This window comes from Corapipo altera, unplaced genomic scaffold (assembly GCF_003945725.1).
Source record: "Corapipo altera isolate COAL_440 unplaced genomic scaffold, ASM394572v1 56, whole genome shotgun sequence".
NCBI classification, from domain to species: Eukaryota; Metazoa; Chordata; class Aves; order Passeriformes; family Pipridae; genus Corapipo; species Corapipo altera.
In genome coordinates this window covers 11,024,537-11,048,645 of record NW_020884896.1, presented here as the reverse complement: position 1 = coordinate 11,048,645, position 24,109 = coordinate 11,024,537, and the positions used below count along the sequence as shown (strand labels likewise).

At 37.5% G+C, this 24,109-nt stretch overlaps 1 protein-coding gene across 2 annotated transcripts in view; it reads left to right on the top strand.

The window, feature by feature from the left end:
- Positions 1-24,109, top strand: part of CCDC186 (coiled-coil domain containing 186) — a 36,235-nt gene that overhangs the window by 817 nt on the left and 11,309 nt on the right. Inside the window, exons 2-11 of one of the 2 annotated variants that reach the window (XM_027647910.1) lie at positions 123-204; positions 13,020-13,707; positions 16,054-16,180; positions 18,116-18,244; positions 19,190-19,402; positions 20,881-21,000; positions 21,557-21,661; positions 21,998-22,096; positions 22,874-22,960; positions 23,508-23,650. In XM_027647910.1, the coding sequence (XP_027503711.1) occupies positions 13,037-13,707; positions 16,054-16,180; positions 18,116-18,244; positions 19,190-19,402; positions 20,881-21,000; positions 21,557-21,661; positions 21,998-22,096; positions 22,874-22,960; positions 23,508-23,650 (1,694 nt within the window). In that variant the 5' untranslated portion in view covers positions 123-204; positions 13,020-13,036. The remainder of the gene's footprint in view (positions 1-122; positions 205-13,019; positions 13,708-16,053; positions 16,181-18,115; positions 18,245-19,189; positions 19,403-20,880; positions 21,001-21,556; positions 21,662-21,997; positions 22,097-22,873; positions 22,961-23,507; positions 23,651-24,109) is intronic. The other variant, XM_027647909.1, reaches the window with a different exon arrangement.

Genomic DNA, 24,109 nt, shown 5'->3' with positions numbered 1-24,109 from the left:
CAAACCCCAGTAACTGTAAAGCCAGTATGAAGGTTATTTTTTAGACTCGGCTGCGGTGCTGCGGTACAGTGCGTGTCCTGGCTTTTGCAGATGGTATTTGCAAAAGCTGCTTGCCCTTCTAGGTTTGAAAGAAGGACTTCAGCGAGTTGATTATGATGTAGGCTTGCGGATTTTGGCTCTTATCCTGGAAAACAGTCTGCACAGGTGAGTCTGATATGCGTATACTGCCAGTGAGACTCTGTGCAGACCAGCAGAGGATTTCTTGTGAATTTGAAACCTGTGTGTAAGATTAGAAGTATGGCATTCCAGCTTTAGTGTTGGTTTGCTTTACCTTCTTGTAAAACTGCTTTACAGAAGTCAAAATGTTGCAAGCAGAATACAGTAAAACCTCACATGTGGCCAGTGTCTCAGAATGTTTTGTTGTATAAGGAAATTGTTGTAACAGCATGAGCCACAGCTGCTTTTCTCTATCTGCAAGGAAATGTAATCACTAGTGGCTATGAATGCCTGTGTTGCCATTGACTTTACGGAGGAGATGGTTAAGTTCTAGAAATATGGAAACTGAAAGTGAAGATGTTTCAAGAGATGGTAAGATAACATTTGAAATGACATTTTATGAAAAAAACCCCCAAACCTAGTTCTGTATTGCCTTTGAGTCCTCCTTTTTCTGAAAATCTTCCATCATCTATTCTTGTCTTGGCTTTAAAACAGTATTATTCTATCATTTTATAAGACTTAATTTGGGGTTGTTGACAGATGTTTGTTCACTTTGTGAGTTTCAGTGTTTCAAAGTGTTGAGAAAAGGACTGAAGAATCAAATACAGAGAGTGTTTTTTTAGGTCATAGTTAGCAGCTGTGTTGCTTAACACTACCCAAGGCTAATATTGGATTTCCCGAAGCTGGCTTTTTAAAGAGCTATGAAAAATAGGAAGGCAGGTGGTTTTTTTTATTTTTATAGTGTTATTAGGCATGTTGAATCAGTAGTCTGCAAGTTTTGCTGATGTGTGGTTTCCAGGAGGCAGTATCCTATACTTAGTTCTGGGCTGGCTTGTTCTGAACTGATTTTCCTATTGCTGAAAACAATATTGGAAAGCCTTATGGATAATTCTTATCTTCAAGTCATAGACCAAGACCCTGCTGGATCAGATTGAGGGTGAAAAAAAAAGCATCAGAAACAAATTGATGTCATAATAGGGGACAAAATCATGACCCTAATTTCAAGAAGTACATGGAATACTGGTTGATTTTTTTTTTTACTGTGATAATATTGTATATAATAATACCTCATATTAAGTAACAGAAGGCAGTCTTCTGTAGACTTACAGTTGACTTGTTCACATCCTTAAAGGACTGAAGTTTTTTACTCATTTGTTTCCAGGGATATTGGAGAAACTCTCTAGAAGAATCAGTTTGAAAAGAGTAGAGCCTTAACCGTCCCCCTGAGTGGAGTTTTCCAGTATACAGTGATCATGCAGACAGTAATGCCATGGTTGGAATTTTACAACCCATGTTCTGGAAACAACGTGTGAAAAAAGCCATTTAAAGCAAACGTGCTGTCATCTCCAATGCCAAATATGCTAAAATCTGTATCGTACAATGCCATAACACTACAGGTTTGTGAGAAGGTCTGCCAGGGCTCCAACTTCTGTAGTGTGAACAAGAGTTATGGCTTTGTTATAGAAGACCTGTCATAGAATGTGCGCTCAGTCGTAAATTTGATTTTTTTTATCCTCCCTTAAGCCATTCTTCTTTGCACAGGTGATGTTATCAGTGTCAGAATGTGCATGTGAACAGGGCAGTAGTAATAATGAGTGCCCTGGCTGCTACTGGCCCCGTTGTAAGCAAAGCTGTAAGGATGATGCTGAAATCTGAAAGGTTAGAGTCCTGCCGTTGCTGGCATTGCTTTGATTGCTGAAGTGGAGACTCATTTTCTTGAGAGTTGTTCTGTGCTGAAGACACAGAAGGTTGCAAGTCTGTACATAAACCCTTAAGTATCCAAGTCTTATGAAGTCTACAGTGAAAGGATGCTGTTGCTAGAATGTTGTTTTCCCCTGATAGATGAGCTTCCAACCTTCGGACTAGTATGACAAAAAATAACACTCTCAAAGTGTACCCCGTGGCTTGAGATGGGAACAAATCCAGCCTCACTTGTTAAACCTTAACTGATGGACTTTATTTTGGAGTGGTGCTGTTACTTGACTCCAGACATGGAGTTAATATGACCATATTATTAACACTTGCACGAGGTTGGTGGAAAACCTGGTGGTGCCCTGAAGGAATCATATGCTATTGTTCAACTATCAAACTTGTGATGTAAGCAAGGATAAAGTTTGAGTAAACCTTTTCTTCTAAAGTACTTGTCCCACATTCAAAGAATTGATAGAAATGCTGAGCTTTGCACCTTGGTGCTGGCATGAGGCTGTGCAGTTGGTGCTTAATAAAGTAAGATTAAAAAACTGAGAAAGTAATTAAGTATTAAACTGATAAAAGCAAGGAAATCCTGAGAGTACCCACTGTGTACATGCACTGCTCCACTCCCTTCCCTTCAAGCATGTGCATCAAAGCAAGTCTTTGTGTGAGCTGAGTCAGGAGCTGTGTCAAGTTATGCTGGGCTGGAGGACTTGATGTCCCAGTGCACAGCCAGCTTTTCCACTTGTACTGCGAGTCACAGCTGTGCTGTCTGTATTGCAGTCCTCGAGTGTTTCTGTGTGGATGGAACCATGTTACATTGCATCTTCCTTCTCACCAATACCCCAGTAATCTTCAGTCTGAATTACAACAGTATCGTCTGTTTGATCTTGGACAAACGTGAATTAATGTCGGGAGAGCTGGTGTAGGTGGGACTCAGGTGTGTTTCTTTTTTTCCTATGTATGCTCTCTGTGAATGCAGGAATACAGGAAGACCGTGAGTGTTTTGAGACCTCATGATCACCCTTTGTTTTGTTTGAAACACCAGCTGTGGTGATCAACTGCATCTCTTCTTAAGCTTAAGAATTCTTAGATGGCATGATGCTTTTCAGTCCAGTTCATCTCCTTTTATTGTGTTTCATCACTTCTAATTTGAGTGGCTTGCTGCTCTGATTAATGTTATGTGCAGAGTTGTAACCAAATGTTAGAACCTGAAGCCAGAAGGATTTTTTTGAAATTCATCTCACACTAGATTATGTGAAATATCTGATTTTGTGGACCTTTCTATCCCAGTCCCTTTTGATTTAGTTGAAACCTTTGGTTTGTCCCTCTACAGAACTGCTGTGCAGTAGAGCTGCGTTTCTTATCTTGTTGTGTGGAATAGAACTTCTTTAGTTAAATAATCTTTTTTTTTTTTTCCTGTTATAAACTTCAGTCGCAAATAGAATTATCTCTAGGGTTTCAGTTTTTCTCTTCTGCAGTATTGCTGGTGACATAATGCTTAGTCTGGGAAAGTAATTTTTGTCAGAGTTCTTTTGAAAGATACCATGCAAAATACAGGTTAAGTTGGGTATTAACTGGGAATAACAGTTAAGTCTGTTTTGCCAGTGCAGTTTGTTTTGCAATGTGTTGAGCAGTAGACAGTAGTTAAGGAAAAAGCGGCTTCAGAAAAAGAAACCAAAAACCTCACCCAACAAGTGAAGTAAAAAGGTGTGTTCACTCTGTTCAGATTAGTTTAGGTGAAAGTATTATCAGGATTACAGTAAGATAAACAAACTGAAAAAGTCTCTTCAATTTTATTTTTAGTCTTACTGTCATGGAAAATTCTTAGCAAGAGTTCTAGTGCAGTGACAGGTTGGCACTGACTTGGGAAAGCTTGAATAATGATTATTATCTAGTAAAGATGTGAAAAGCTTTTGAAGAGAGGCATCTTGGGTTTTACAATGGAACAACCCCGCTATAAGAAGATAGAAACATTTTTGTACCCCAGAATTATTCTTTAGCAGATTTTTTGGGTTGTCATTATATATATGGTGGCATGTAAGCTGTCCTACAGCTGCATTTCTTATCTGAGTATAGTAGGTTGGAATTAAACCTAAATTGAAGTGGCAACTGATTCTAACAGTTTTCTGGTGGTTAATGGTTACTTTAATGTCTCTGTCTTAGGATAATGTGTTTAAAGATAATAGTAGTTTATTATTCTGTAGTGATTCATCTAAGATTGTTTCTAATAAAATATATTGTAGTGTGATATCTAAAGGAGAGGAACAGTCCATTGTGGAACAAACTGTTCAGACAAATTATGGTCATTATAATAAATGCTATGGCATTTGCAAGGCTTTTTTACATGTAGCTTCCTAAAGTCTTATTTTGGTTGCTGATAGCTTCATATGTGTGTGCCTTTCAAGAAAACTCTAAAAATCATTATTATTCTCTTCAGTGTTCTTCAGCCAATAAATACTGATTAACTCTTCGAAATGAAGTCCATTTCCTGTGTTACACTGGGTTATATTGCATCTCATGTTAACTCGACTTTGCAATTGAAAACTGGCTAAATCATTTGTACTTTGTCTTTTGTTGCCCAGGAACTTTCAAGAGGGAAGTGGATTTGTAACCAAACTGTTCAAATGCTGCTGATGTGCAGTTTTTGCTTTTGTTGGGGTCTTCTGATGAGCATCTGAGCTCCATCAAAAACACTCTTATGACCATTGAAATTTCAGTCATATGTCACTTCACTTCATAGATCATGAGTGGAAATGGAAGGCAGTATAAAAAAAATTGTCCTTAGCACAGCCTTTAGTCTATGCTGCAGTGTTTGGGGAAAGAAGCAACAGATTGTTGTAGTATAAATGATAACTGTGGTTTTGTTAAAGTTATGTATTTGTCTTTGCTTCATGAGCAGTAGTACATAGAGATGCTTCATTGAGTGCAATGAGCTGCATGTAAAAATAAATCTTGTAAGTGGGAATCTTCAAAATAGACGTAAAATGCATGTAACATCCTCTTGGAAATTAATGACTGCATTTCAATCTGCTGTTGGGTGATAAAGAAAAGAAGACAGTGTTTTCTTTGCCAGTTATAATTTTATGAGGATAATGCTTTTCCTTTTAAAAAAAGTCTGTTGTCCACACCTCCCAGCTCTAGATTTAGCTGTTAGTTTGGACTTTTTTAGTAGCCTTTTGGTGTTTGTGTATTGGCTTTTATTATTATTATTATTATTATATCAGCTTTGAAAGGTTATGCAACTGAGTTAAAAGTATTTCTGTTTTCAGATGTAACATATCAATGAACAGGCTTCTTGATGACTGGAGAGCTGTTGAAAAGCCAGAGTAATGAAATAAACAGTTTCTGGTATCTGTTTAGACCAGCTCCAGCTTCAGATGCTTCAGTGCTCTACTTTGCTGTCTGAAGAACTGGAGGTGAACAAACAGGGCAATCATTGGGAAAGCATTACATTTCTAAGTGGTTTAACTGGGGTGTAGAACTTTCTGTTCATCTAACACTGGGCTATGCAGAGATAAAACCCACAACTCTCTAGATGTGAAGGCAAGCTGTATGTCTACTTTCCTAAATTCAGTTTTGCCAGAACTGTAGTGATTCATAAATGTCTGTTTCTGGCACCTCCAGTATCAAAATGAAGCTGTTTTTTCCTCTCTTGTTCCTGCAATATTGGGATCTGCTAGCAAAAAAAAAATCTTTGTAAACCCATATATCAAACAAGCATTTTTTTTGGTTGAATTGGAGAGAAGGATGCAGAAGAGCAGAAGTGTTTGTAAAATAATTAAGAATGTGGTACACAGAACAGTAACACAGCACCTGGAATACACAGCTCATTATTTTGAAGTTTTTGTAGTGCTACCTCAAGTTTTTTGGTCTGGTGCTAGGGAAAAGAAGTAATGATTTGCTTTCATTGGACAGTCTGAGGATCTTAAGAGTAAACCTCTTTTATAGGTATCTTTATAAGAAGCTCTCCGAAGAACAGGCATTATCCCTTCTGGTTATTGACACTGCATGCTAAAGCTGAACTGCATAGTTTGGAAACCAGAACCAATGTGGAAGGTTAGTGAGTATTACAGAGCATTTGAAGAGACTGCTGCTTAAGGGTGTTTGCTTAGACTTTTATGATGAATTTCCAGTGGAACTTGTCTTGAGAGTGCGCCATCTTATAGAGCCAAATAAAGAGTAACAGCAGCAATTTTGTGAGTTATTGATCCAGTTATTGAGAAAGAATGAGGAAGTAAGGATCGCAAATTACAACATAAAGAGAATTGCTCTGAAGCAATTTCAAGGGCCTTATTATCTAAGTAGGTTTTTCCTGTAAACATGTGGACTTTGTTTAGAGGTGTGCAGTGTTGCCTTAGCAAGTTCACAGCACACACTGCAGCGACAGAGGAACCCTATGGGTGCTGAGTTGACATCTGTGTAAGAGTGGGAGGGACTTCTGTGAACATGGACTGCTTGTGTCAGCGTCACCAGGTTTTCCTGTCACTGAGCTGCTTGCCTGGCCACGTCATGGTACTTAGGACCCTCCTGACTGTTGGAGTCAGCTGCCCATGAGCCATGGAGTACGTCATCTCTCCTTGTCCCACACCTGCTCTCTGAAATGCATCTTATCTGTATTGCAGCTTTGAGTAATTTTGAGACTTTAGTCTATTACTGAAAGGAAGTTTGAGTGCTGTGACGGATCTGAAATGGAAAGAGGAAAGCTTTGTAAATTTACCTTGTACTTCTGTTTAAAGATGAGCTTGTTTCATAGCCTAAAAAACCTGGGTTTTACATATCCAGAGCTGAAGAGCACATATGGTCTTAGCTGATGTGAGAACTGTTTTTCTGTGATTTTGTGGATTGTATGTGTACTTGTTTGGAGAGCAGATGATTCCCTCTTCATCTGTGACTCTGCTACAAGGCCTCTGTTAGGAACACAGCTATGAGTGGAAAACACGTACCCAAAGATGATGCAAACCCATTTCTTGTTGAATGGAGCTGACATAATTGACTGCTACTGTCCATTATATTGTGTAATGTGTGGTTGAATGTGTCTCCTGTACAGTGAACTGCATTTACTGTATTAACTTCCTGTTACTCCCCTTCCAGAAGGTTTTGTGCCTCAGAGTCACTTATCTCAATGCTCTTCGCTTTCTTTTCAACCCTGGGTTGACCAAGGTTTTGTGTGTGCACACACCCATGAAGCCTCTCTCTCTGCAGTATTTTTAAGCTTTGTAGCATACTTTTTTTTTTTCTTTTAAAGCAGTAATTTTTATTTCTGAAGACCATGACCATCAATCTGTTTGCTTACAGAACCACCCCAGGCACACACTTCTGTCATTCTTTAATCTCTTTGTTGTAAAAGAGCCCCACTGCAATAGTTACTAGGTGACAAGGCACACACTTTATTTTTTCCCCTTGTTGTTAGTGAGTTCTTCTAGACAGCTGCACCTCAGCAAATGCTTCCTATAGTTATAATTTGTTATGTTTCTTTAGATGTCCTTTTGCATTTATTTTAAAATTGGCTGAAGCAAAGTAATTTCCTCCTTGCCTATTTACAAGTTAAATGTTGATACTTTAGGTCATACTATCTATTTTGTGAAATTAAAGGTTAGAGTTAATAGGGAAGTCCTTTGTAGTGAGGGATTTAAAAGAATCATGTTTGCATTGAATAGGAAAATTGAAAAGTCAGGCAGTTTGAAATGACATAATATTGAATTAAAATGTACCAGATCCTCAGCACGTGCCTGTACTCACAGGATAGCAGGCTACAGTTGGGACAGGTTGTGTTCCTAATTAGATCTGTGCAGGCAGTAGAAAGCATACAGGGAATTGCTTTCATCATGAATTACCTTTCAGTGGCTGGGAATTAGCAGTACTGGAATGGAGGGGGGGGGAGAAGGATTTTCAACCTGTGCAGTGGATGAGCAGGTAAGGATGAGGGTGTCAATGGCTTTCCTGAAAAGTAGGAGTGTATGTACTTTTCAGCAGAGGAAAGGGGAGGATTAACTGTTGCAGAAACTGCTTTCCTCTGTGCCAGTGAATGGACTCTGAACTGAGAATTCACTGTTAAAGCATAAGCTTCTCTGTACTGCAGCTGAAGGTGGCTACAGGAAATATTTTTTCTTCTTTTGTTTTTTTTGCATCTTATAGAACCGTGTATCAAGATTTTTGATGTTCTACCAAGCTAATCAATACTTATGTTGTATAAGATACTTTCTTGAAGACCTTAAATGAATGATTGTCACATTCGTTGCTATTTTTATCATTTGGTTAGCTATTAATAGAGGATGCTTATATTGTGTAACAAAGGAAGTGAATGAAAAAATTGCTATTTCCTGAGTATTTGCATTCCCTTACATACCTGTGAGACCTTTCTGTCTTAGAAAGCTGTTGTGTTGCCCACTTAATGTATTGGCAGGCTCTCTGCTCCCTGCTTTTGATTCCAGTCACTTGTGCTATCAGCAGTTCAGCAGATAAGCACATCTCAATTTAAGTAGCATGATAAATGGTTGTAACCCTTGCCAGTACCAGCCTTTAATGTTGTGTGTCCTGTGGCTGCTGTTTAACTACTTATCCATTTTAAATTTTACTTTAGGACTTGGAGATCCTATGTGCTGATGCAGATTTAAACTCTAGTTTTGTGAGTAATGAGGAAAAGTATATATGGGCATTGCATCTTTGAAGAACACATCTTTGATGAGAGAAAACAGTATATCTTTAAGAAAAAGGCAAAGTTTTGCTTTTGAAGGGTACAGTCTGTATTCTGATGTATATATACAGGGAGATGTTTTGTTTGCTTGTGAAAATGCGGCCCGAGGGCCCATTAATCTGCAAAGCTAGTCTGGCTGAGCTCTGCTCCTGTTCCTCATTCTCTGCTGCTCACATCACCACATTTTCAATTGCTGCGTTTCCACTTGCTTTGGTTTGTGTTGCTGCATTGTGGGAAAACAACCGGCTGTGTCCTCAGCTGTGGAATAGGGGCAGGGACACGGGGAAGGTGTGTTAGAGTGTCAAACTAATTGTGAGCTGTAAATCAGAGAGGAGGAGGAGGACTGGTCAGACCAGTTGTTTGAGTGCAAAGAGTCCTGTCACAGCAGCAGCAAAGTGTTACAGGCCAGTGACAGAAAGCTTTTCACATGCTGCACTAGATGGATGGAAGTTATTCACGGTATGTGAGCAAGCAAGCTTGGGTTGGGCTGATCTCAAAATGCCAGTTGGAGAAGTTCCTGCTCTGGCTTTTAAGCTGAGTTGGTAGTGATTACATTATCTGTGGCATAGGGAGCAGAAGGGACATACACTGTGAGGGTGAGACAAACGTCTCATGGAGGGCATTAGGAACAAGACACTTGTGCTGTATTGTTAAGATGAATATCAGCCCTGAGGAAGGAGCAGAGCAGGTGGTTGAAGGTAGAAGCTTAGCAAAACAGTGCAAGAGGGTCAGCCAGTGCTCACCTGGCACTTTGCTGTCAATCAACACACTGTGTGCTTGTTTGGTGTTTGAACATATCATTACATAAACTACTCCACTTGCTTGAGTCAAGATTTGCCTTTTTTGATTGTTTTTGATGCCTTCTGAAAATCTTGTAACAGGCACTAAACTATTGTGTTTTCTTAAAGCGCAATATTACTTAACCTTAGTACTTTCCTGATTTTGAAAAATCATTTGTAAGGGTGAGTAGGGTGATAGAAGATTGACATTGAACCTGGAAAGGCATGAAGCTGCTATCAAATGTGTAGCTGGTGTCCAAATAATACCTGCAACTTGCTGTATTTGTGTGTTTGATGTAAAACAGTCAGATATTAGCATGTCTCATTTCAGCTAGCTACTGCTGGGCTGGCAGTGTTGATCCTTTTAAACTTCTTTCACACAAAACCTTTTGCTTACGAAGCCATGAGCCTTTCCTTTAGTAGAGTTACTGCAGTTTTCTGTCTCTGGCATTACAAAGGAGGTATCTGCTATACTCAGTTGCCTCAGGGAGGCACAACAAACTTTGGATGTTCAAGGGACATTTGAATATCAATGTGAACTTGCACTGCTCCACCTGATGTCTTTGTCTGGACATTTCTGATGTGAATATAAATTGTGATCCTGTGGTCAACTGTTAAGTTCAGTTTCTGTTTAAAAGTTAGTAATTAGAATGCAAAAAATAATACTACTCAGTGACAGTAAGAAAAAAAAAAATCTATGTATGTCATGAACAGATCCAGATAGATTTGGACAGATAACTCTAAAATGCAGTGTATTGGAATCAGAAAGACTGGGAACTTAACGTGGTAAATTTTATTCTAGGTACTATTGAAAATTAAAGTAGGACTGTAGGGAACACTGAATCATAATTTACTTTTCACGCTTTAACCAATTGGTATAGTCACTGCTCAAATTCTTACATTTGATACGAAACCTGCACTTAATTTATGATTGATATTAACTGTAAGCCATTATGGATATAGAGTAGGTGGCTTTTTTTTTTTTTCTCTGTGACTAATTGAGTTGTGTAAATAATTGTATTTCTGCTTCCATGTAGATCAGTCTTTCTCTTTAATTCACAGTGTTGTTTATAGAGGGAAGTAACACAATAAGAAAACTTAGCGACCTCCCTAATGTGCTCTCTTACCAGGGCTGTATTTTTCACTTGTTACTTTCAGATGAAGATAAACACCACCCACTTTGCTGACTGGACGGGAAATTTTAGGTATAACAACCAACATAGAAGTTCATGTATCTATCTGATTCTACCACTTTTTTCTTGTGGAAGTGGTGAACTGCAGCAGCTGAACAGTCATGAACAGGGTTGAGGCAGTAGTACATCAAACAACTGCACGTTTTTGGAGATTTTATAATACTTTACAAAATTTTTATTTTATAACACTTTATAAAAGGCTTAAAATAAGCTAAAAACCCCTCTGATCATTCTATAGAAAGCATCAACAAGAACTTAGACTGGATTAACTGCTATAGAAAAAAATACCTCAGTACCTTAGCTTTATGCTAATATAAAGTTCTTTTACAGCTGAATGGATAATAAACTACCTATGATTTACTAGAAGGTGAAATTTTCTTCCATCTTAACTGTATCATTTGCAAATTATCTTACGGTTATTGACTGTATTAAGTGCACCAGTCTCAAAGCATTGGTTTTTACTGACTTTTTAATAAAGTAGGACCTAACGTGTTCTGCTACTATCAAACTGAGCATAACTGCAAAATAAAAGTATTCATTCTTTTGATTACACATTGAGATTGTCAGTTGGGGTTTTTTTTGTTTTAGAATATCAGTAGTACGCTGTGAGCTTTCATTACGAGCAGAAGTTACCAGAGATTAGATAGGTTCCAAAAGAGCATTTGTTTGGACTGCACAAACCAAGTAGATGGATTTCTTGGCTCCAGTGTTGACCTAAACATAAATCATTTGAAGCAAAGAGGAATCAAGAATTTTATTAATTATTGGAGATTTGTTTGTAAAATTCTCTCGTTCCCCTTCTCTATTCTCATTTGTACCTGTCCCTTACTATTTGTTCATGTTGATTTGTACGGAGTTAGAGATTGTGGCATTGAGGTTTTTTGCTTTGAAACCAAAAAGGAAAAGTGGTTTGCATGTTACTTAATAAATGTATAATTCTTGTTTGATTACCTGTGACTCTTGTCCAGTCATGACGTGTTCCCTTTCGTACTCTCAGCCATATGCTCAGTTTTCATATGCTTTTCTCTTGTTGATTAAGGGGCAGTTGTAGCTCAGCTGTTGATTTCAGATCCTGGTGGTAGATGTTTTTGTGTGATGGTATTTCCTGGTAAAAACAGCTGGGCTGAAGGTGCTGCTTTCTTTCCTTAGCTGATTTTTATACCTAATAGTGCAAGGTCATAGTGGTAGCAATTAGTGACAGACCTAATGGGACCTACTTATCCTTCTGCTTTAGTGATGTGAGCCTTAGTATGGAATGTTGGCTAATAAGGCAGGACTATGGGGAGTGGAGCCAAGCAGTACAAAGGGGTTTCCTTTCAGACTGAGGCAAAGGGCAGGGCACAGAACATGGAGCTCAGTGGCTTGGACTGTGTGGCTGTGTGAGAGAGAGCTGAACAAATAAGAAAGCAAGGGTGAAAACAAGTTTGATGTTGCAAGGTGGCAAGGTTACTGCTTTCTTTGAGACAACTGTTGGAATAGCAGAGTTGAATTTATAAATGACGAATTTGCTTTGTTTTTAAATAGCCTGATTTATCCAGTATAGGGGGATAGGGTTGCATCTAAAAGTTAGGGTTGCTGTAATGAATTTCTCCTAATGGAAATAAGGGCTTCTTGTGCTTGCTAAAATTGCCAGTAGTCTTACCAGGCACCTGACCATCTGGAAATCCTGAAGAAGAAGATACAGTGTTATACCCAGGCTCTTCCATAAGTGTTCTGGCTATTGGCATCTCAAGATAGTGTCCTATTAGTAGAACACTTTCTGCAGAGCTTTTCAAGTCTTCTAATATTTGCTCTGAAAGCTACTTTTTGAGAGAGCAGATCTGCCACAGACCATCTGTGCTCTTCCACGGGGGATTTTGGTTTCTTGAAAGCAGATGGGAAAAGAGAATCTCACCCCCATCCTCCCCCAGTCCCTTCCCTTGGGTTCCTGGGTACACACACATTTGCTGTATGACTGCTGAGTGAGGATGTGACAGTAAGGAAGTTGAATATTCTGGCTGACTGGGGGGGGGAGGTCACCCTATGTTGTAAAAATGAGTAAGTCAAGACATATTGTTGCTTTCAAATAATTTGTAGGAAAGCGAAAGCTGTAAGACTCTAGATGGTTACTTTTTTTGTCATTTTATGTCTGAAGTGCTTTTCAGAGGTGATTACTTGGAATTTTTGTGGATTTAAATGGTAGAATTATTAATTCTAAAAATCTGGTGTTTTTATTGTCTTGGCATTTACTGTTTCACTAATTGCTGTTTGTTATCCCTGATTTCTCACCTTGTTTTAGAAAAACTTAATATTGGAGCATTTACTTAAAGTTGTGCTGAAAGAGCAACAAACTCTGCATAACACTTAACACTTTGAATTTTACTTATAAAGTAGCCTTTATCTCCCCTCAGTCTCTTTTGGTTGTGAATATAATATGTTGTGTAATGTGAATTCTACATCTAGATTTCTGAAGGAAGATTATGGAGGAACATTTACCAGAAATGCAAAGCACACTGGAGTCAGTCAGTCTGTCAGATGATGCCTCTTTCAAGACCCCGGATAATGAGAAGTGTGATAAAACATCTGGAATGGAGGACTGCTCAAGCATCAGTTATACTGGAGGTGTTGCTAGTGTCTTGGAAAGGGAATCGAATTTGCCCTCAGATCAGGATTCAGCAGCTGTTGGCATAAGCAGCAATGGGGCCTCAACAGAAGGAGAGCAGCAGAGTGGAGGGACAGGCTGCTGTGCCAATACCTGCTGTGAAAGAAAGGTAGAAGGCTCCATGAAAACTGAACATTTACCTACTGAAGAACTTGAACAACACAATCCAAAAATTAACCAGACTGAACAATCATTAATGGAAATATTACAGGATCTAAGGGAGGAGTCTGACTTCGTGAAAAAATCAAGCGATAAAATCTATTTAGAAAGCCCTTTCGACACAGACTGCACAAAGAAGCTTATTTCCACAATACATCAGACTTCCTCACAGGAGGATTTGCTAAAGGAAATAGAATCTGAACTCTTATCCACGGATTTTTCAAAGGAGCGAAAACTCCCAAATGGTGTGCAGAAGGGTGAACATGCCTTGGCTGTGTTTGAAAAATGTGTGCAAGACAAATACCTGCAGCAGGAACAAACTATAAAAAAGTGAGTATTTGAGTATGCTCATCACAGTTGAAGGTTTGTACTGAACAATTTCGGCTGCGTGCTGTGTGCAACCGCATATAACATTTTGATATGAAGCAAATTGTCTCTTTGAGTTGTTAAAAGGATAGTTAATGAACTTTTTCTAATTATATTCTCTAAATGAGGAATTATTTTTACTTGTGGTATGTACTTGTAAATAAAAGCGTGTGCTTAGATATCTGAATTCTTGCAGAATTTGGCAGGACCTGAATAGCCAACTGTGTCATTGAATAGCCTGCCAATGTCTAGAATTGCTTAAATACTGTAAAAGTAATGGTGAAATACAAATAGTCCAGGATTCGTTCAGTGCATATGTGTCTCGGGAGAAATGAATCTTTGTAAGTACTAACTCCCACAATGTGCATTTTATTTAGGTTTGAAATTGCTTGTTTCCTTTTCAAGTAATATTCAATCTCTTGTCATGATTTAGCAAAGCTGTTAATCAGCTGAGAACTATTCTTTGAGTTGGAAGTGTCATATATAGATGAACCAATGTCTTCCCACATTTTATTGGACAGCTTCTGAAGTACATGGCTTATAAGCTTTGCTGTAATGATCTGGGCTTAATAGTTCTACCAGGCAGTGTGTACAACATGAAGAATATTTCTGTTCATCAAAAGCTTGATTTCATGATCCCTTACTTGGTGTTTCATGTTTTGTTACCTCCTTAAAAATGTTCAGGTGTTTTTGCTTACAAAATGTAGCCTCTAATTTCGTAGTTATTCCTTTTCCCAGAGCTGGAAATGAGTGTCCTGCTTTTCGTATAAAGCTCTCCAATACCATGATATGGGAGGACATCAGAAGAAGGAAAACCAGATAGTGGGAGAGTCCCAATAGGGAAAATGTTCTCTTGCACTTCACCAGTTAACCTGAGAAATCATAAATGTGAGGAAAGTCAGCTGATGACAGGAAGGCATGAGAATGCACAGTTAGACATTCAGTAGTTACAGAGGAGGAATGGGAATCTGAAGTGATGGGTGTGTAGATAGTTGTAATTCCAGGAGTTCATGAGGTAATGAGTTTTACTTGTTTAAGGTAAACTCAGACAGGTCAGCGTTTTCAGCCGTGGACCAATTACTTCCTTAAAGACAAATGTTTATGTATATATGTGCATGTTATGTATACATACAGAAGGCTTTTTATATAAATATATCTTTGATCTCTCCAGCTGAACTCATTTGACTCTTGGGTCACCTGAAGAGTGTAAAACTGCTGTGGAATATGTCATGGTTGGTCCAAAGAGTATTCTGGGTTGTGTTTATTTTGTCCCTGACTTTATGATCAGCAGAATTTCTTGCAACATTGTTCTGAAAATAGCCAAGTTGTCTCCTATGATCAGATCTAAATATATATGTGAGCAGCTATGGCATAAATTAAGAATTTGTAATCCTGGAATATTCATTAATAGATCAAAACCAGATCACAGGTGCTAAGCTGTCTTTCACTGGTTTCTACTTCCTTATAATTTAGGAGATTAGTTTGTTTAGAGAAATTTTTTTTTCAACAGAGTGGAGCTAAAGATGAAAATATATGTGTAAAGGGATATTTAAATATTTTCTCCCAGGTAAATGCATGCCCTCCACAAATTCATGCAGTTAGTGGCCTAAAATAGCCACCATCTAACAGATCTGCAAACATGTAAATATATTTGAGACCTTTTATTCAGCAGGTCTGATAATGTAACTTCTGAGTTTTATGCTAGAAGGTCAAACTAGGTATGTGGTGGCTTCAAACAGCTGAGCTGAACTGGAACTATTGCTAAAAATTGAATTTTATAAGGAGCATGAACATGGACACTTGTTATATACCTAAGTTATAAGCTTAGGACTTAAAAGAATCAGGATTCCATTTCTTACCAGGCTGTGAACTTCCAGGGGCACTCTGGGTACTATTCACTTCACTAAGTGAATAAAATCTCTGTGTTTGCAGACATTTGACTGGTGGAACTGTCTGACTGGAAGTTACTGTTTTACATGTACCTTAAAATTACTAACATGGATAACTCTGGAGTTTCAGAGAGTTACCAGATGTCTCATGTCATCTGTATCACAACAACCCCAAAATACTGGAAACAAGCAATTTCCTCACAAGGAAGATGCTGCTTGCTGGTTTGGAGTTAAGTTTCACAGGCACAAAATTATTCTGAGGGTTTTTTTGTAAGGCTTTCATGAATTTTATTAGGATTTCTGGCTTCCCAATAAAATTTGCAGATCGAAGAGCAAAAATCATGTATCTCAAAATTGAAAACAAACAACAAAAAACCTGATGTACTTTGTTTTTAATTTCTTCTTTTTTTTTTCTTTACAGATTGATTAAAGAAAATAAAAAACATCAGGAACTGATTTTGGAAATTTGCTCAGAAAAGGACAACTTAAAAGATGAGCTGAAAAAACGAACAGAAACAGAAAAGCAGCACCTCAGCATTATTAAGCAGGTACAGATAACCAGACAGAAGTGCTGGTTAGTATCTCACCTGTATGTAGTGTCACTGTTGCCACTGTTTAATAAGACATGATCCCTGGTAGCACAAAGAAGAAAGAGATGCCAGTGCATATTATTCTGAACTTTTTAAGAGGATAATTCTGCTCTTCTATTTCAAGAAATGGTTTGAAAGCCTTTAGTGTCTTTGGATAAACTGACTTTGTATACAAGCATTTCCTCAGGGACTAGTTAGAACCACGAAAGGCCAAAGAGGAACATGGTGTGTGCATTGGTGTGGGCTGGTTTTAGTGTGGGAATAAAACGTATCACATCAGGTGTTACAAACCTGTCTGCTGATATCCCTACAGTTGGTTGGCCAGCTGATTACAGATGGTATCTTGGAAATCTGGCAAGAGATAGTATTTAAAATACTAATTTCTGTTTGTCAGAGTAGTGGTGACTATCCTGGTTGTCAGGTTTCTCTGTTAATGTCTGCATCACACAGAAATCTGTTCACAAAACAGTTGTCAGGCTTATAGTTCCAGAGGAATATATTAATGTGTCTGGAAGCTTAGTCTGTCTGTAGTCTGCTTAATTTCAAAGAGTCTTTGAAAATCCATGATGTGATTGAAAATGGAATTGAAAGGTCTTATTTTTAGGCTATAAATTAGAGTTACTTGTGCCTGAATAAATCAGTATGAGCAGCTCACTCATTTTTTTTAGTCTGTATTTCCATGATAGCACTGTATGATTTCGTGAAGGTATATCATGCAGCAATTGCTTTATCCCATTCTGAAAAAAAGCATTTGTGAGGGCGTTTGTGATATTACATGCTTGCAGGTAGTTTCAGAAAATATTGTCTTGGAGTGTAATAGTTTTATATGGTGGTTGGATAGCGCCTGGAATTGTAAGATACATTGCTGTGATGCACTTGAGTTTTCTTATTTGTGATTGTGAGTGTTTTATTGTTTGAATTTCTGAATTAGTGTTTTCTGATAACTTTCAAGTAAATGAAAGCTTGGCTGCACTAGCAACTCCAAGCAAACCGTGCATGCTTTTATGTTTAAAACTTCTTGTATGGCCAGTGATGAATTTGAAAAGCTGAACAGAGTGTGATCAAGTCATGTTGCAGTAACAGAAGCATTTTAGGTGGTTCTTGCCTTTTATGTAGCAGCTTGGAATTGCACAAAAATGTAAGACACTGACCCTGAGATCTTGCCCCTTCTCTCCCCAAGCAAACAAAACCCCATAATCTTGGTGAGTTGGCTTTCCCCTGGGACAAGGGGATAGTCTTTAGGCACAATTTGAACAAGGTTTGGGCAGTATCACAGCTTTATGTAGCCACCATGCTGCTCCTACTGGCCTTACATGACTTGGCAGCGAACACGTTCTGGGAAGTGTTCCAGTTAACGTGGGTAATTATTCTTCATCTGGATCAGGTCTCTGATTTGGTTCACTTAGTGGCTAAAAAGAGTGCCAGCACAATGACTAAGGTCCTCTTCATTTGCTGAGTTATTTTTCAATGAATTAATTCCCAGTCCAGTTCAGTATGGATGCATGGCTGCTTTGCTGGCAAGGTGACGGATATGGCACAAGGAATAGGAACAAAAAAAGGGTGGAAGGTGAAGCAACTTCAGATAGCAGCCAGCTCTGCTCTGGCATCTCAGCACTTGCTGTCAGTCTGTTTTTTTGTGTAGTAAATTACTGTGCCTTGTGTTTTACTTGATTTGATGCATCTTCAGTCTCACTGAAGACAAGAAGTGACATCTTTCATGCTTGTACTGTCATGCAAAAGTAGATGTTGATATGGGTAGTTGCATCTTGACAAGTGTAAAATACAGGTAAATATCTATTGAAGCATCTAATTTTGTGTGAAATGTTCCTGCCTGTATAAAACATGATCAAAGTGTTATTTTCCCTGTAATTATATCATAATGTTGTCTTTCAGCTGGAAGCAAGAATAGAAGAGCTTAATAAAGAAGTGAAAGCTAGTAAAGACAAACTTGTAACTCAGGATGCAGCAGCCAAAAATACTATTCAACAGTTGCATAAGGAGATGGCCTTTCGAATGGAACAGGTGATATAGAAAACCTTAAATTATTGAAAGTCTAATGAAAGAACTTGGTTCTTGTAGGAAACATCACTCAATAGGGCAAAATTTTCCAAAATTGGAATTAGAGTTAAACATGCATTTTTAATAACTGGTATCAGTGAATTTCCAAATAGCAGTTAACACTATAGAGAGCCTGAAAACTCTTTTTAAAAATTTGTATTTTTATATGTATGGAATTTAGCCCTCAAGGAAATCTCATTTTTCTTACCTCTAAGCTGAATTTGATTCAAAAGAAGCTAAAAGCTGGAAGTAGCTTTTTTCAGACAGGCTATCAAAAATTTAATATTTTTCTCAACTCCAGCACAAAGCTGTTATTTTCTCTTTATGTATTACTGAGATTTTTTTTTTCCCCTTCTTCATATCATATTATACCAGTATTTTATCTGTTGAATGTATTCTAAAGCTTGGTATGTGATTTATTTTTTTTTTCCCTAATTTGAAACAGAATTTGTTAGTGCTGGGGTGGGGGGAATCTATACAAATAAATCACTGAAAGTTAACCATCTGAAATATAATCCACTGGACAATGATTGTGCAGTTGGCATGTGGATGAGGGAAGACAGAGGACTGGTACTGAGTATTTGCAAAATTATTTTATTACTAAAACTTCCCAAATACACTTCTTCCCTTCTGAAACAACAAATTGTATACCAAATTACTGATGTATTGATAACTCACTTGAGATGTTTAGCTGTGAAGCTGCAGCTCCTCAGACACATATTCACCATTAGAAGTATGTGTCATTGCAGTGCTTAAGAGGGATCTAATGTTAATCTTTGCAAAACTGGAGTTTTTGAGTCCTGCCTTGTTATGCTACTCTACTGCAATACTGAAAATATCCAGTAGTGTCTTACAAAAGTTAATTATGAAACACAAGAATGATTCATTCTGTTTTGGTATTTTTTCAAGGCAAACAAGAAATGTGAGGAAGCACGCCATGAGAAGGAAACAATGGTGATGAAATACGTCCGAGGGGAGAAGGAGTCACTTGACCTCCGGAAAGAAAAGGAGATCCTTGAGAGAAAAGTGAGAGATGCAAACAAAGAAATAGAAAAGCATACTAATAAAATCAAACAACTTTCTCAGGAAAAAGGAAGATTGCACCAGCTCTATGAAACTAAGGTACGCTAAGTTTTACTGTATGACTGGAGTGAGTGATTAAAAGCGCTGTCAGAACAACCTAATCACTCGTTTGCTCTTGTAGTTGGTGAAAGAAACCTGCTTTCATTTGGTTTTGCTGTATAGCTGTGAAAACACCGTTCCTCCAAGTGAAGGGGAAGAAGTTATTGAGTTCTCATTGTCATCCTTTTGAAGTTCCTTTTAATATTTCCCTGAATATTAATTTGTGAAACATTACGAATATTTTTTTTTTTTTTTTTTACAAAATTGAAAAGACTATTTGTAGCAGATGTCTAGATTTTGAGGTAATTTCCAGGTTGTTTGGATTTTTTTTAAAGGTTGCAATGCCATTTAATTATTGTAGTCTTTTTTTTGCTGTTTTTCTATGTTTAAATTCTGGACTTCCTCTTTTGTAATACTAAAAAGTAATAATAAAGCAATAGGATTTTTCAGGCCCAATTCCAAAAGTTTGCCTTTTTTTTGTTTTTAGAAAGCAGTGAGAGAGAACTATTAAATTATTCACATCTTTTTGTATTGTGTTTTGCAATTCTATTTCATCTGAAAGATCCAAAAATTGATAAATGACTAGTCATCAAACTTATATTTGGGCCTCTTCTTGGGCAATTGTAATATGCACTGAAGGATACCTCCTAATAAAAGTACTAAAAACTATGCTTCTGAACCAAAAAAAAATCACCTTTGTGTTCTCTCTCATATGACTAGGAAGTTGGGAGCACAACTTCAGGTTTACTAAACAGAACTTAACATATTGTCTATGTTTGTAATTCCTGACTTTACACTAGAGCCCTACAGGAATTGTGCTGCCCTCATTGTGCTGCTTGAAACTCTATTTGTAAGATGAGAGTATTACTTCAGGAATACAGTTAAAGAGTTTGGCTTAATGCAGTAGTTTGTGGATACTGATGATCTGGAAGGCTACACCAGCAGTGTGTTTCTGTTAACATCCTTTCCTGGCACAGGTTACTGATTTGACTTGCAGAGGTTTTGCTGTCAGTGCTCACACGCCTGCACCTGCATAGTTGGTAACACCATTTCACTGGCATCGTGATTTTTGTCTATAGCCTTGTATAATGTATGACCTTACCACTTTGAACCTCATCCTTTTGCAAAAAAAAAAAAAAAAAAAAAAAGGAACAAAAAGAGGACTGTGCAGCTTTCATAAGAAATACTGGAGATCAGAACTACAGACTGTGCTTTGTCTTTTGACAGATATTTAATGTTAACATACACTAACACTAATGCAACCTTACCTTGGTATTCAAACCAAAGCACTATTTTAGGGGTTTTTTTTCCCCTGGATTATGGACCACAGCATAATTGGGCATTCTCAAACATGTGCATGATTTTGCAAAATCCAAACAGTAAGGAAAAAACCCCAGCTTGACACTTAAACAGGAGTCTTGTTGTAGGAACACTGGATGATTTAAATCAAAGTAAAACCTATTATGACATTTTCGTAGGATGGTGAAGCCACTCGACTCAACAGAGAAATAGAGAAGTTGAAAGAAGAAATCAATTCTCATGTCATCAAAGTAAAATGGGCTCAGAACAAACTGAAAACAGAAATGGATTCACACAAGGTCAGTGAAGCAGTGCTGATACCATGACATGAAAATATAGTCAGAGTAATGTAGTTGTTATACTGTTTACTTTAGAAATAGATTTTAATACTATATAAAAAGTGGGTTTTTTTAAATTTGAATACCTGCAGCAAGAGTCACAATAGTGCTCTGAGAGATACTGATACTGAAATGGAAATGTTGAAACGATGTGAGGGGAGTATGTATGGGGGATTCTGTTTAATCTGGTGATAAACTTTTATTTTCTTGTTGGGGTGTTTTTTGTTTGAATATTTGTTTAGTTTTTAAGAGATAGAGTTAAATCTATCATCTGAAAATCTGTCATCTTGGAACACAAGCAAGAGATCATTTTGTGCTACCAGTGTTGGGACAAGTGAAATTGCATAAAGCAATAGTTAAATGGAAACAAGAGGAAAAGTAATGTTAGACCCTTTGTTTTGCTAATACTTTCCAGACTGAAATAGGAAAGTTTTATTATGAGAAATTTTCTTCCTAGATTAAGTTAGATAAACAGGTTTAACTAGATTTAACCCATTCTTTATTACTCTTTTTATAGGAAACAAAAGAACGTCTCAAAGATGCAATGACAAAATTAACAGAAGCAAAAGAAGAAGCAGATCAGATAAGGATAAACTGTCAAGAAATGATAAAATCCTATCAAGTAGGTACACTTTCTCAGGATGTCAAATTAATGTTTAGTGTCTGAGTCTTCTTTTTCGTCCATTTCTATCTTAGGCTGTAGCAGGGAAGAATTATTATGTGCAAGCCACAAACTGAGATGAATAGTGACTGGTTTCTTTACTGGAAAGTTGTTGAATAAAAGGGAAAATGTCTTGATTGGTATGTGTCGTGGGGGTCTCTCTTGGCATGTTCAAGATAATTAGATATGTATCTGCAGAAAAGACTAAGTGATATGAAAAGCTGTCTGTACACTCACAGTATTAGAAATGAGAACATAGAGCTCTAAAACTCTACATATATTTCTCAATCCCTTTAGGAATCAGAAGAAATTAAATCAAATGAATTGGATGGAAAACTCCGAGTAACTAAAGGAGAACTCGAGAAACAAATTCAGGAGAAGCCTGATCACCTGGAGGTAAATATGTGGTGTGTGGAGTCCACACAATTGGTAACTTAGTAGTTAAGAATTCCATGAGATTTTAGTTTTGAGAATCTTATTTTAAGCTGCTTACATTTTTGCCAAACTCTTTGGTTTGGAGTTGCTGGGTTCTTTTGGCCTAATACTACATTCCAGGTGTCTGCCTCCAACGCTGCTTTTAGGAGGATGTTTTCAGATACTACCTTGGATTAACTTTTTAAAATGAGATTTAGGAGAAAAATGCAGTATAATGAACATGAAATATATGCTCTTTCATTTATAAACATGAATGTTGCTGTAATTTAAAGCACAAATTCAGATGATAGGCAGGCCTTTGTCTGACCAATATTTTGGCAAGTTATATGGCAAGGAGAGAAAAGGAACAGCCTCTGTTCTGTGAAGAGATTTGCTAATCTGACAGTGAAATTCTCTAATGATGTAGTACCTGCTCACAGCTCAAATATGCATATGCCATCTTCAGAACTGACCAAGTGTCAGTTTGCCTGGAACTTTCCCCAGGGGCTGTTGTGGCATAGACATCTGGTTTTAGCCATTTGTATACCTAAAACCAGTGTGTGTAATCTCTCTTCTCAGTTCAGAGAATAAAGAAGCTTGAGGTTTTGCTTTGCTTTTTGAAGACGTAAACCAACCCTTTGGGTTACCTGTGCTGCCTCAAGCCTCCTCAGCTGTTGGAATGGCCTGTATTGCCCTAGATTTTTTTGAGGTGCCATTGTACATTTAGTTTTCTCAATGAACTTTCCACCCTTTAAAAAGGTGCATCATGCCAAAATAAAAGAACTGGAAGACCTGAAGAGAACCTTTAAGGAAGGCATGGATGAGCTTCGGACACTGAGAACAAAGGTAACGTGTGCTGTGCTGGATTGCAATGAGGCTGAAACACAGTGTTGGGTTTTGGAACAAGACTACATTCAGTCTCTTAATGGTACTTCTACTGGCTGGCATGAGACTAGAAGTCTCATATGGCCTCTGGTAAGGCGTATATGCTGTCTATAACTTGTGGACAGTCTGTAGATTAGCGTGTCAATCACTTTATCCAGAGCAGGGAATTTAGCTCAGTAGGACTGCAGAAAAAGGAAGGAAATAAGGGGTTGGCTTGGTAACTGGAGAAAGATGATGTCTGTGGATCCTGGTCCATTAGGCTGGTAAATTTGAGTCTTTGGACCAAACTAATGTTAATCACACTTGTTGTTTCATTTTTTGTTTTGTTTTGTTTATTTTTCTGACTGTATTTGATCTGAAGTATTTTGGGATATTACTTTAAGCTACTTGGAACCACCAAAAAATTAATACGTGAGCTTTTTACAACAGTCTAGACATACTATCAGAATAATTTACCTCTGAAGTTTCTGAGACTAAATAGTTTCTGATTTATTTTTTTTCTGTTTAGGTAAAGTGTCTAGAGGATGAGCGTTTAAGAACAGAAGATGAATTATCCAAGTATAAAGAAATAATAAATAGACAGAAAACTGAAATTCAGAATTTACTGGACAGAGTCAAAACTGTAGATCACCTACAGGATCAACATCAGAGGTATAGCTGTGCCTTTGAGTAATGACTTAAAAGATTATCTGAGATGTGGAAGTGTTTTCTTTATTGAAGTTACTGATACTTTGAAATGGATTGTAATCTGAAGAATTCCTGTCCTAATTTAAGTGTTTTCTTAATTTAAATCAATATTGCTAATACTTGAGATTAACCTTGGTAGTCTCTTATAAAACAAGGGGATTGAGATTGATAAATCTAATTCAGTGTTTTTCATTATTAGAATAAGAAGTGCTTGATTTCCAGCATAGGAAATTAGGCCTTTTAGGTGTCTGCCAAGTGCTTGTTTTATTGAAAGACTGGGGAGAACCAACTAAACTGGGAAATAGATTGCTTCACAAATGTGCAGTTGTGATGGATGAAGGAAAGTATTTCATGAAAAGAGTTTTATGTACTTGACAGATGCTGCATTCAGACAGTATGGAGCACTTGTATTTCTAATAGACT